This window comes from Castor canadensis, chromosome 13 (assembly GCF_047511655.1).
Source record: "Castor canadensis chromosome 13, mCasCan1.hap1v2, whole genome shotgun sequence".
Classification (NCBI taxonomy): Eukaryota; Metazoa; Chordata; class Mammalia; order Rodentia; family Castoridae; genus Castor; species Castor canadensis.
In genome coordinates this window covers 122,337,783-122,350,719 of record NC_133398.1, presented here as the reverse complement: position 1 = coordinate 122,350,719, position 12,937 = coordinate 122,337,783, and the positions used below count along the sequence as shown (strand labels likewise).

At 57.1% G+C, this 12,937-nt stretch overlaps 1 protein-coding gene across 1 annotated transcript; it reads left to right on the top strand.

Moving 5' to 3' along the window:
• Nucleotides 1-317: 317 nt before the first annotated feature.
• Nucleotides 318-12,074, top strand: Ninj1 (ninjurin 1). Its single transcript, XM_020186484.2, has 4 exons — nucleotides 318-489; nucleotides 8,065-8,293; nucleotides 9,495-9,657; nucleotides 11,442-12,074. Exons 1-3 carry the CDS (start codon nucleotides 415-417, stop codon nucleotides 9,647-9,649), a joined length of 459 nt encoding a protein of 152 aa, XP_020042073.1. The 5' UTR covers nucleotides 318-414; the 3' UTR covers nucleotides 9,650-9,657; nucleotides 11,442-12,074.
• The last annotated feature ends 863 nt before the right edge of the window (nucleotides 12,075-12,937 follow it).

The window sequence follows — 12,937 nt, the reverse complement described above, 5'->3', positions numbered from 1 at the left end:
AGCCAGGGGGGCCAAGAGTGGGAAACCACATGCCAAGGTGGCCCAGAGACAACCAGCGGGGCTACAAGGACCGTTGACACCAGTTTCTGTCTTGCGCCATTGCAGTCTCATGGATCCCTGCCCGAGGAAAATCCCTATCAACCCGGAGGGCGGCAGCAGCCCCGCCCGCTCACCCCTAAGCTGCGCCGAGCAGTTAGCACAGTGGCCAGAAGAGGGCTGCTTCTTGGTCTCACTTTATAAGGTGCGCATCCGGGGCGGAGCTTGGGGCGTGGCATGGCGGGGGCGGGGCGTGGCATGGCGGGGGCGGGGCATGGCTGGGGCGGGGCGGGGCGGGAGCGGGCGCACAGCCGGGACCCGGCGGTAGAGGCGCGGGCGCACTTAGGCCCGGAGCGAGGTGGCCCGGGTGGCCCCACCATGGACTTGGCCACTGAGGAGTACGAGCTCAACGGCGAGCTGCACCCGGGCTCCCCCGGCTCCCCGGAGGCCTCGGTAAGACCCCCCCCCCGCCCTCCCTCGGCCACTGCGTGACCGTGGCCGGCGCCTCCCTCTGTGGGCCCCCCGCACCCGGCTTCGCTGGCGCTTGTGGGCGACCGGACCGGTGCGCGCCGCGTGGTGGTGGATCCTGTGCCGGGGCCTCGTCCCACTTGTCCTGTCCGGGGCGCGAGTGGTGGCCCCGGGGGCTTGGGACCTCCAGCAGGTGCGCCCCCGACACGCACACCGAGCAGTGCCCACGCCCGACTGCGCGGCGGTGAAGCCTGGGAACCGCTTACCCAGACTCCCGCCACCTCCCACGCCACCTTCCTAACTTCCAGCCTCGCGGTGCCATCTCCTCCTGCGTGCCCCGGGGTAGGCGGAGAGGAGTCTCCGCCTCCGGGCTCCAGGCCAGCCGCAAGCAGACAGCTACGTCACCGCACGGTGATCGCACAGTCGGATGCTGTCCTGATGGGGAAGCCCAGGTTCTGTGCCTCGGCTCCAGTCACGCACTCACAATCCGCAGGCTTGTGGTGTCCACCCGCAGGCACTAGGGGACCCTTGGGGTCTGGGAAGGATGTAGTCATGGGCCAGGCCCTAGCAGTGGGTCCACCCCCCACGTTGGAGGAAGACCCTTGGCCTCATCAGGGCACCTTACTTACAGCCTGATCATGGCCTGAGCAGGCCAGGCCTTTGGCCCCCGCTCCTTCATCCCAGGGCCTAGCATTTACCATCCTGGCATGGCCCTTCAGTGACTTGTTGGCTTTGGACATTGTTTTATTTTCCGACCCCACCAGGGGTGGGGATGGGGAATTATGCCCTGCTGGGATTTTCCAGGCGTCTTTGCTTTGCAAAGCAGGACTGGGCAGAGGTGCGTAGGTATTGGTGAGAAGTTCTTGGTCAATATCGGAGGGACAGTCCATGTTTAGGGAGGAGGGATCCAAGGAGGGGTAGAAAGGATAGTCCTGGAGCTGCACAGATGTTTGTCCCGGGATTACAGATGGGGAAACAGAGCTGAGAGGAGCCTCAGGATTAGAGCACAGGGCCTGGCTCTGTCCCAGAATGTGAGCACTTGGAAACAGTGGGCAGGGACACCCCTGCTGTTGTTCTTGGGAAAGTCTGTTTACCTCTCTGGGCCTTCTATACATACTCTTAAAAAGGAAAAGTAAGTGTTCCCTGACTGCCTTCAAGAACTGATAGGAAGCAAAATCAGGCAATAAATGGGCAGTTGTTTAGAAGCTGATTTGAAGTGGGCGGGGGGCACGGATTCTGTTTGCCCCCCACCTCTTGGCTTTGTCCTGCTGTACCCTCTCTTCAGTGCCATCCTTGCTCATCTCTTCAGGCAGCAGGTTGGGCTGTACCTCCCAGGGGAGTCTGGACGTATCTTGGGCCCAGGAGAAATTGGGTTGGGTGCTCAGGGGTCACTGTCTTGTCTCTGGGGACTGAGAGAGAGAGATGCAACCCTGTGCCCCCACCTCTAATGTACCTTCAAGAGACCAGGCAGAGAACTGAAGGCAAAAGTGTGGGATTCCCAAGGGGCTTGGAGGGCCACTGTGGTGGTGATGGTGGTGGGAGCGCGGGGTTAGGGAAGGCTTCCTGTGGAGGTGGGGTTGTTAGCACTGGCCCTGGAGGCTGAGACGGGACAGACAGGTCTGGTCCTCTGATATGAGGGGAAGGGCATGCAGGCAGAGGGAACAGCAGGAGTGAGAGGTTCCAGAGGCTGGATCACCGTGAATATGTGGGACTGGGTGGGAGGTGGTGGGAAGGGAGCCAGGCTGCAGGGGAAGGGCTCACAGGCCCCATCCCAGCTCATGGGAGGCCTCTGGTTCAAGATAGGAGGCTTCCCAAAGAGTGGCCAGCCTTCAAGGCTGCCCCACTCGAGACCCTGTCCCCTTTCCCGCCCTCAGGACCCCACCTTGCCATTTCTTGGACTCACCATTGTAGTGCTTTGTATCCCTTTCTCATCTGTGAAATGGGGTTGTGAAATAACAGTGCCTAACCCCAAGTGAGTATCAGTTCTCTCGTGCAAGAACTACATGGGTGAGGTGCAGAAAATGCTTGGAGCAGGGTGCGGCACATAGCGGTGACAGAGACCTTCTCCTGGTGATGACATTGGATAGTGGTTTGGAAAGGGCACCACCTTCCCTAAGATGAAGGCTTCCCAAGGGAAGCCTCACTTTCCTCTCTGTGAAATGAGAACCGTTGCTCACCTCTTAGATGGCTGAAACTCAGACAAGTCACAGTTGCACCTCCTTGGCAGAGGTGCCCAGTGGGTCATCTCAGACCAGACAGTGGGAAAACCCTGCCCGTGTCATCTGCTGTGCCCAGGGCCCCTCATGTGAGACCCCATCAGTGTCCAGGGAGTGAGCTGCTTTCTTCTTGGAGTCAACTCGCTTTGGGCAAGCTGCAGAGGAAGGGTAAACATCAATTCTAATGTGGAAACAGCCTGCGGTGGTGTCATGCCCCGGGCATGACTTTGGGGACAGTTTCATGTTGGACACTGAAGAAGGGAGGTAGCTGGGCCACAGCTGAGCCACAGCCCTCTGGGACCAGCCCTGTTCTCCTGTCCCTCCCATCCCCCAGGGTGGGGTTCTTGGGGTCACATCTCGGGCCTCCAGACCACGGAATTTCGTCTTGAACATTGGCTGGTTGAAGCAGGCATGGCCTCAGCTACTGGGGGAGTTTCCTCTTTTCCTCATTTATGCTTGCCTGGCAAGCATGAAACGCTTAGCCATGTTCTAAAGGCTATCCTGACTGGCCTTGGGGTCACTCCTGGTCAGCTCTGTGCCCACAGGAAGTGCCCAGTCCACCCACGTCCCCGCTGTGGTGGGGACCCCGCCTCCCATACTTCCTGCTGTCCCACAGGGTTTCCTGCCCGGAATGCAGTTGTGGACTGGTGGCCCTTGTAGGTCCTGCTTCCTGAGCTGGCTGGATGTGGATGGCATAGGCCTCAGAGGGCTGGGCTCCAAATCCAGCCTTGGCCTGAAACAGGTGGCTTTGTGCTGAATGTGGGCCAGGCGGTGGGCCTAGCCCTCCTCTGCTAAGGCAGGTGGGTCAGATGAGGAACACCCAAGGCCTCTTGCCGTCCCACCACCACCACCACCACCACCACTACCATCTGCTGGTGCCTGGCTGAGCCCAAAGGACATAGCCCCCGAGCAGACCATGCTGGGTCATCCTCTGGGTTACCCAGGGTACCGACTTGTCTTAATGGCTCTCCAGCCCCTCCAAGAGGACCCATGCCAGGCTGTCTTTCCTTTTTCTTATTGCAGTTTTTGTTTGTATACAGTTGCTTATGAGCTGGTGGGGTTCGTTGGCAGAGATGATGTCCGTTGCAGTATCCAGAGAGGGGAACATCCCAGTCCTGCCACACACCAGTGTGCCATATCAGGTCACGGACATCTGAGCCTGCCTCATTCACTCCCCTCCATGTCCCTGTCTGCCCATTTTACAGATGGGGAAACAGGCACAGAGCAGTCACACTGTCGTCATTGGTGTGGTGGAATCAGGAATGACAGAGGGTGTGTGGGGTGACACCTGCGCTACGCAAGCTCTCCCTGGGGGCAGTTTGTGTACATCACCACATTTGTGGCCACAGCATCCTATCTAAGCCCTGGGAGGGGATCCACAGTACTCATGGTGTTATGGCCAGCCAGGCTGTAGGTGTAATAGGCATAGTTCAGATGCTGTCCTGTTGCAGCTGTGGATAGTCAGGTGGCCCTGGGAGCACCTGGCCAGGCCCCCACCCTCACCCCCATGTTGAACTGAGGCCAGCTGTGTGCCACAGGTAGCACCCTACACAGGGCTGACTCCTGCGTCCAGGGTCCTTCCTTGCTTTTAGAGGGAACAGTCCAGCTTCTCTCCAGCTCCCACTGCTGCTGCTGGGGTTTCAGGGAATTCCTGTTGGCCCTGGGAACTCATTAATCGGGGTGTTTGTTCCCTGCACTGGCCACGTCACTGGCACAGGCCTGGCTGGCAGGGGTTTCCCATCATGTTCCAGGAAGCTGGTCAGGCCCACGAGGCTCCCTGACCTGTGGTTGAGTGACCCCGGCTGCCCTCAGGCCCATTCACCTGACTGCACTTCCTAAGATTCTTGTGTGCAGCAGTCATCTGCAAGGCTCCGCCAGGATCCCCTGGAGGCCTACTGTGCAGTCCCCTTCCCCATCTTCCCACACAACCTCAGTGGCCCCTATAGAAGCCTATAGTGTGTGTCTGGGGCAGCTGTAAGCTTGGGGTCCACCTCATGGTACCCTTCCTGGAGGTACCCTGGGCCTGGCCCTCTGAGCCTTGATCTCTTGGTGCCTAGAGGAATGTTCTCTTCACTCGGTATGCAGGCAGGGCTCCCAGAGTGCACATGTCCTGATGGGGAGGTTGCAGCAGCAAAGGGGCCTGATGTCAGGGCCATGGAGCCAGGCTGTGGGGAGCCAGGGTTTGACTCCATGCAGTGGCCCCCCAGCCTCTTGGCCTGCAGCCTTTGTCATCATCACATAGGATACAGGAAGCAGATGGCTGGATGGGCCAGAAGTGCCCTTCACCAGGAGGGATACTTGGATATGGGCTTCTGCTGGGTCCCGGCCTCAGAGTCTTCCCAGAGTGTTTGCTCCACAGCCCCACAGCACACATGGGAGACTGACACCCAGAATGGGACTGGCTGTCCTGAGCCTGGGGCAGGAACCTCCCCACCCTAAGAGCTTAGCCCCCTCAGGCTGTTAGCCTCCCAGCTTCTACCCTCCCCGGTGGGGACCAAGGGGACAATGGTGTCAGCTACCAGGGCTCTGAGCACCAAGGCCTGAGTTCAAATTCCAGCCCAGTCCTCACTTGCTGTGTGGCTTTGGATAAGGAGCCTCCTCTGCCAAGCGTCAGTTTACTCAGCTAAGTGAGTGTGAGGGAGCAGAGCATAGGCTCCCGGGACTGGGGTGCTGAGAGCTGAAAATGGGAAATGGGGCTCAGCTGCTGGTGGGGCTCATTTGTGTATCTGGGTGTTCTCTTGTGACCCTGTGGCCGTGAGATACTTACATGGTTCAGAAGAGCTACGATTAAAAGGGAATTCTTCCTCCTGCCCAGAGGCCAGCACACTTAGCCAGGGGTATAGGTATATGTACGTATGCGTGTGTGTGCTTCGTGTTGTATTGTGCACGTACATGTGTGTGCATGCATGTCTACGTGTGGGTGTGTGTCTGTGCACGCCTACATGAGTATGCCTGCGTATGTGTGTGTGTGTTGTGTGAAATGTGTGTGCAGCTTATATATGTGTGTCTGAATTGGTATATGTGTTATGTGTGTGTATATGCATTTGTGCATGTGTGTACATGAATTGTGCACAGGTGCCATATGGTGTGTATGTTTTATGCATATTTTGTGTGTCTGGTCTATGTTTACGTGTGTGCATGTGTTTGGACACGCTCATTTCATACGTGTACATGTAGTTGTATTTGTTGTGGGAGTGTGCATGTGTGGGTTGATTGCATGCATACATGTACAGTGTGTGTGGCACATGTGGGCATGGGTGCGTGTTGGCTGTGTTTATACATGTGCTTGTATGTGTGTTGTATATGAGTGTGTTGTATACATATGCTTGTGCATAAATGTATGTGGCGTGTGGGGGTGTGTTGTGTGGCACATGTGGTGTGGGTGTATGTGCATACATGTACACTTTCGTGTGCAAGTGTTTCTGTATATATGTACATATATATGGTGTGGGTATGGAACCCCTCCCCCAAAAGTGGACACTTCTCACAGGATTTTCACCTGCATTTACAGGAGGCCAGCCACCTCCAATCCTGTGCCCAGTCCCTGGAGGCTGCAGTGCAGGGCTGGGCAGCTCAGAGGTGCCAGGTTTTTGTCTCTTATGCACATCCTGGGATGGGACCCTGGGCGAGCACGGGGGCAGCCTCGAAGGAAGGCACTTTGGCACTTGTGGCTTAAGAACTTGGAGCTCACGTCCGCTGTAGACCAGCAACCCTTGGATGCTCTGCACCCCCACAGCCCATGTGATCGCGTTGTGAGGGCGGAACTGAGGACAGCCTCAGAGCTGGGCAGAGTCCAGTGAGCATCCTGTGAGGCAGTGGCTGCTCCTCAGGGGAGTCCCAAGATGGCAGCCACCTAGAGCGAACATGCAGTACTCCTGCATTGACCTCAGAGCAATGCTGGGTCTGGAAACTGAGGAGGTGGCTGGACCAGGTGGAGGAGGCATCCCTGTGTTCTATGAGTCTAGAATTTTAACCCAGAGGGCTTGTTACTCAGCCAAAGGCAGATGGTTGAAATGTTCTAGCCCAGGTACAGGCAGCAGAGCCTGCTGTACACTCCTGGAAACGATGGTACACTCCTGTAATCCTAGCACTCAGGAGACTGAGGCAGGAGGGTCGAGAGTTTGAAGCCAGCCTGAGCTACATAGCAAGTTCAAAGCCAGCCTGGGCTACATAGCGAGATCTGTCTCAAAGAAATAATTAACTAAACTACCACCAAAGCGAAATCCTGCCCTCGGCAGCAGCTGCCTCATGGTTTTCCTGCCTGCAGATAGTGGCCATGTGAGGCATCAGCTGCCCTCCTGGAGGCCCCATGGCACTGGCCTTCCATGCCTGCATCTTTCATGAGTCTGGAAACAGGATCTCCCAGGGCGGCCCCAGGAGGCTGGCCACTGCCTCAACCCGGTGCCCAGTCCTGGGTGGCTGCAGTGGAGGGCTGTGCAAACAGGAGGCCAGGGCCAGGGATTGGGGGCTGGGAAGGGGCCTGATCAGGGCGGCTTGGAAACCAGCTGCTTAGAGGTGCCTTGAAATGAACCAGGCAGCCTGGGAGGCGACCTGTGTCCTTCAGGAGAGGCCATGGGGGGCTTCCAAGGGGCAGGGGCCTCTGGAAAAGTGAGGATGTCTGGAAACCATGAGGGGCCCCTCATGACTGGCTAGGTTAGGAAGATGGGGGTGACATGGAAAGTGGCTTTGGGCAGGGCATAATGGGGGGAGCTGGGCTAGGGCTGGGATGGTTCCTAAGACAGGAGATGGGTGTCACCAGGTGACGTCCACTGCAAGAGAAGAAATCAGAACTTGTTTCTGCGATAATACTCTGAAAGCTAAGGAGGCAACTAAGCTCCACTGTATGCAGGGTGCTGAGGACTCCTGCTGTGTCCTGGGGGGCATCCTGCAGGGCAATGCTGAGGCTGTTCAGGCAGTGAGGTTGGTGGGAAGGGGGTGGGGGGAGCTGCAGACCCTGAGGCTGCGAGGGTGGCCGAGCAGGATTGGCCTTTGGGCTCTCCTAGGAAAGGGCTTCTTTTGAGCCTGGGCCAGTGTGCACAGATCTGTCCACCCACGGGACACTTCCCTTCATGGCAGCAGGCAGAAGTCAGACCCTGAGGGGAGGGGGGAGGCCCGCGGTGTAGAGCAACCTGCAGGGCAGTAGGGCGAGGGCCATGCATTTTCCAGCCGCAGGCAGCTTGTGTGCTGAGGTCCCTGTTTCGTTTCCTTTCTCTCAAGGACTTTATTCCTAGGGGAGGTTTTCTCTCGTTGCAGTAATACGCACTAGCCCTGGGCCACACTTGCAGAGTCCCCCTTTCCATCCCCAAATCCCCACCCTGCCCCACTGACCGTCCCCCTCCCGCAGCCGCCCCGATGGGGCTGGAGGAACCAGCCCATCAACATGAACCATTACGCCAACAAGAAGAGCGCGGCCGAGAGCATGCTGGACATCGCCCTGCTGATGGCCAACGCATCGCAGCTGAAGGCCGTGGTGGAGCAGGGCCCTGCTTTCGCCTTCTTTGTGCCCCTGGTCGTTCTCATCTCCATTTCCCTGGCACTCCAGATCAGCGTGGGCGTACTGCTCATCTTCCTCGGTAGGAGCCTGCTGTCTGCTCACACAGCCCCTGCACAGGCGCCCACTACCTTGCACACTCAGAGCTGCCGGGCGCTGACCCCTCCCCAGCTGTGCTGCGGTCCAGAATGTCGCTTCCCCCCTCCCTGCCCCCATTCCTGCTCGTGGAAAGCACAGAATAGGGTCAGAGTCCTTGGGGTCTGGACGTGCGGGCGGGTTGTAGTGCCTGCTTCCCGGGTCTTCTTGGTTCCCTGTACGAGGTAGCCTCTGCTAGCCAGCACCAGCTCAGATCCACCTCTGGTGACAATTGTCCAGTGATAAAGAGCAGTCAAGCTACATAGGAGGTGAGGAGAGGACTCTGGCCCAGGAGGTGAGGAGGGGTCACTGGCCGAGGAGGTGAGGAGGGGACCCTGGCCCAGGAGTTGAGTGCTGGTCATTGGCTCGGGAGGTGAGGAGGAGTCGCTGGTCTAGAAAAGGTGAGGAGGGGACCCTGACCCAGGATTGGAGGAAGAGATGCACCATCCCCACGGGCAGGATGTCCAGCCATTCTTCTTGGTTTTGGTGAAAACCCCAAATTCAGGCTGCAGCCTTAAACATTCCAGTCTCCCCTGGACTAAGTCACTAAACAACATTCCCTCAACATTGGACCAACTTCCTCGATGGATAGACATGCAGACCACAGGCAGACAGGAAGGTGGGCTGGGCCCTCTGGGGCTCCCTAGGATGCTGCCTTTTCACTGTCGGGATCCCTAGGGGAGCCTCGATGCCTAACCAGAGGAGGTTCTTGTCAAGAGCAGCAAGGGCGCAAGGTCCTTACTCCTTTGCTTCCTGACTGTGTGACCTGGAGCAAATGAGTGGACATCCTGGGGCTTTAGTTTCTCCATCTGTGAAGTGGGTGTGATCGTAGCACCTTGGGGAGTTGAGAGGATCTATAGGTTAGGTTCTTTTGCCTTGGAAAACAAACCTGGTCTGGCTTGATGTCCAAGTGCGGTACTTCACCTGCCTGGGCTTCAATTCCTCCCAGAGAAAGTCCGGTGCTACAGAGATAGGCCACCCAAGCCAGGGTTTTAGCAAAACAGGCAATTTTTGTTTGGGGAACAAAACTTACCCTAAATGGCTGAGAGCCCATGTGTAACATTAATTCAGCACAGTCCCCAAGAGGGCGTCCCCCTCCATGTCAGGCCTGGCTGCTCTAGACATCATCCAATCCGTCTTGCCCACAGTCAAGAACGACCTTAACAACCCAGCCAAGCACGCCAAGCTGGACTTCCTGAACAACCTGGCCACAGGCCTGGTGTTCATCATCGTGGTGGTCAACATCTTCATCACAGCATTTGGGGTCCAGAAGCCCGTGCTGGATGTGGCACCCCGGCAATAGGGCACCAGGTGAGCTGCTATGGGAGCACGGAACCTGCTGTTTGTCCTGACCGTGAGAGGTTCCTGGGGTGTTGCGAGTCCCTGGCCAGCTCTCCTTGATCCTCCTCCTAGGCTGGGGCACCCTTGTCCACACCAGGTCTCTTCCTGGTCACTGCCTTCAGTCAGCCCTGTCCCCCATGCTGGCTGCCTGGGATCCAATGGGGGTGTTTAGATAAGACATGTTTTGGAGCCACCATTTTTTGATTTAGGATTTTTTTGTGCTCCTGGGCAAGTAAAACAGGGCCTCCTACATGATAGGCAAGTGCCTACATCCCCAGCTCTGGAGCTGCCATTTAAACACCTGGACAACTCACAGGAAAAATGGTGCATACCTGTAATCCCAGCTACTTGGGAGGCAGAGATCGGGAGGGTCATGGTTCCAGGCCAGCCTGTGCAAAAAGTTAGCAAGACTCAAACAAAACATCTGAGTGTGGTGGCATGCACTTGTGATCCCAACTATAGCAGGAGGCTGTAGGTAGGAGGATTGCAGTCTCAGGCAGTCCCCAGGCAAAAACACGAGATTCTACCTCAAAAATAACTAAAGCAAAAAAAGACAAAGAATGTGGTTCAAGTGGTAGAGCACCTGCCTAGCAAGCCCTACACCCTGAGTTCAAACCCCAGCACTGCCAAAAAAAAAAAAAAAAAGATTCTTCTTGTCCAGACATGGTGAAACATTGTATAATCCCAGCACTTGGGAGGCTGAGGCAGGAGGATTGCAAGTTGGAGGCCAGCCGCCTAGTTACATAGGGAGTTCAGCCAGCCTGGGATATATGACAAGACCTTGTCTCAAAGATTTCTGGCTTCTCTTGAGAATAGGGGCTCTGCTTCCCATCAGCCCCGCTCAGCAGGTGGCACCTCATATGAGCCCTCACCTGAGTAGGGAACTCCTGCCCACCCTGCTGCCCCACTCTGACCAGGATGGTGGGATCTGGGTTCTTCTCACATGACCCCCCTGTGGCACCCCATCTACCCATTCCTTGCTGGGCCTCAAGGAGTCTGCATCACCCCATGATCTGTAACTGAGGTCAGGGTGTAGTGTTGGAAGCACTCCCCATGCCCCTTCCACTGTCCTTGCTCAGAGAGGGCAAGTGCCTGCCTGAGGATGCCCAGCCTGGGAGCAGGATGAGCAGGGGGGCCTGGATAACTCAGACCAAGCCTGGGGCCATCCTTACCACAGTCCATGCAGCCTAGGTTGGGGCTGTGCACATCCCCTGTGAAGAACACACTGACCCCAGCACCCTGGCCATGGAGCCTAAGGCCACCCTTCTGCTGGGCTGGGACCTGGGTGGTCTTACGTGGTGTCATCCTCCTGTAGAGTCCCTGGATGCCATTTTGCCCCTCGCACCTGGCAAGACCAGGCTTGCTAATCACCTGGTCAGGGGCAGTGGGTGCACGGCTTCTTCCTCCTGGTCCCTTCCTCCCGTGGTCTGAGTCCAGAACCACCGTGTATAGTGATGCTGGAAGCTGCCGGAGCAGACGCTCCAACCTAGTGGGTGGCTGTGGTCACTGGGCCAGGCCTTTAAGTACTGACAGATCCAGGAATGGTGTATTTCAGAGGAGAAACTGAGGACTTGAGAGCTGTGATGACCCATTCAGGTCAGACAGGCCCTCTCACTCCCAAGTCTGAGTGTTCAAGTGTCTGAGTGGCCCTGATACCCACGGACTGGTCACCAGAATGGGCTCAAAGGCCCCTCTAGCCTGGGGCGCTGTTGACTTGCCGGACAGTTCTAACGTGTCTTTTCTCTTCTTTCCAGAACCCCGAATGGCACCTGCCCCACAGCCCAGCCCTCTGGAACTACGTGCCCTGGAAGTGTTCCCCTCCCCATGTGCAGCACTTCCTGAAACCTCCAGAGCTCAGGCTGGCCTCTGCTGGGCAGCGTCCAGGGATGGATGAGCCGACTGTACTGACACATGGGAGGCCATTTATGGTGTGTGGGGGCTGGACATAGGCCCAGAAGACCAGAGATCTGTGTCCAGAGAAGGGTCACAGCCTACCCAAGGACATGCAGCATGTCTGTGGATGGGCCAGACTGGGGGGGGGGGCGGGGCTGGCACCGGCCTCTGTCTCAGGACATTCAAGAAGGACAAGGAGATACCCCTCCCTTTGCCAGTGCACCAGTGTCCCTCACTTCCCTGGGGCCTGTGCAGGTTGCCCTGGTGACTGCTGCCTCTGCCATTACTAACCCAGGGACACTGTACAGCCAGCAGCACCTACTGGCCACTGACTTCACCTCAGTGCCTGGGTATGGTGGCCATCAAAAGGCAGCCATGCCTATGTGGGCCATAGGCCTCCACCAGCAGTGATGGGGCAGAGCCTCAGCCCTCTCCTCAGGGGTCCAGGACCCCACTTTTCTAATCAGGAATGACAATAAAACTCATACACCTCCCTGTTGGACTCTGCACCACCCTCTGCTCCCAGGGCCCTGCTGTGGCCCCGTCTGCAAGCCTGTTGGCACATACTCAGTACTTCCAGGACACTCCTGGAAGTGTCCTTCACTGCCCGTGGTTGGCAGGAGGAGACCATCCTGCACTCAGGATCACCTGCCCACAGGGGCCCCTTGCCCAGCAGAAACTGACTCCCAGGTCTGCGTTCTTCACCTTGGTCCTCAGATCTTGGCTCCCCCTGTTCCCAGTGCACCCTCAGCCCAGCCCTCATCTGCCCTACCTTCCCTCACATTGGCTCTGCGCCCTGCTAAGTGGTGCCCACACTTGATTCCCTCCAGGTGAGGTTCCCAGGCATCTACTGCTGGCCTCTGCCCTTTCCTCCAACTAGCCTTCCTAAGCGACAAGGTGGAGGGACAATTGCTTCCTCTGAGGCCCCCACTTCCCTGTCCATCTTCCCTCCACCATCTGAGCAACTAGCCTGGAGTGGCTGTAGCACCTGAGGCCTTAAGACAGTCGTGGAAGCTCCCTGCGGTCTTGGCTGACCAGTCAGGTTCCTAAGCTGAAGGATGAGTGGGAGTGAGATGGTCAGATGTTCCAGGGTCCTCCATGGAAAGGCTGGGCACCATGGCATGCACCTGTTTGAGACTGAAGCAGAGGAACTGCTTGGACCTGGGAGTTTGAGATTCCATCTCAAAAAAAAGGAAACAAAAAATCTCCCAGGGAAGTGGATGAACAGACTTAACTGATAACCATAGAAGCCATGGTCTCACTCCCTGCTCCTCCTGCTTCATGAGGCGTTTTCTCATAAGAGACTTGTAAAAAGCAGTCAAAACATGGAATGCCTTCCAAGATGAGCCGAACTGAA

Coding starts and splice junctions, on each gene's coding strand:
- Ninj1 (XM_020186484.2), top strand. CDS start 415: ATGGACTTGGCCACTGAGGAGTACGAGCTCAACGGCGAGCTGCACCCG. Junction 490..8,064: donor CCGGCTCCCCGGAGGCCTCG/GTAAGACCCCCC, acceptor CCCCTCCCGCAG/CCGCCCCGATGGGGCTGGAG. Junction 8,294..9,494: donor CGTACTGCTCATCTTCCTCG/GTAGGAGCCTGC, acceptor TCTTGCCCACAG/TCAAGAACGACCTTAACAAC.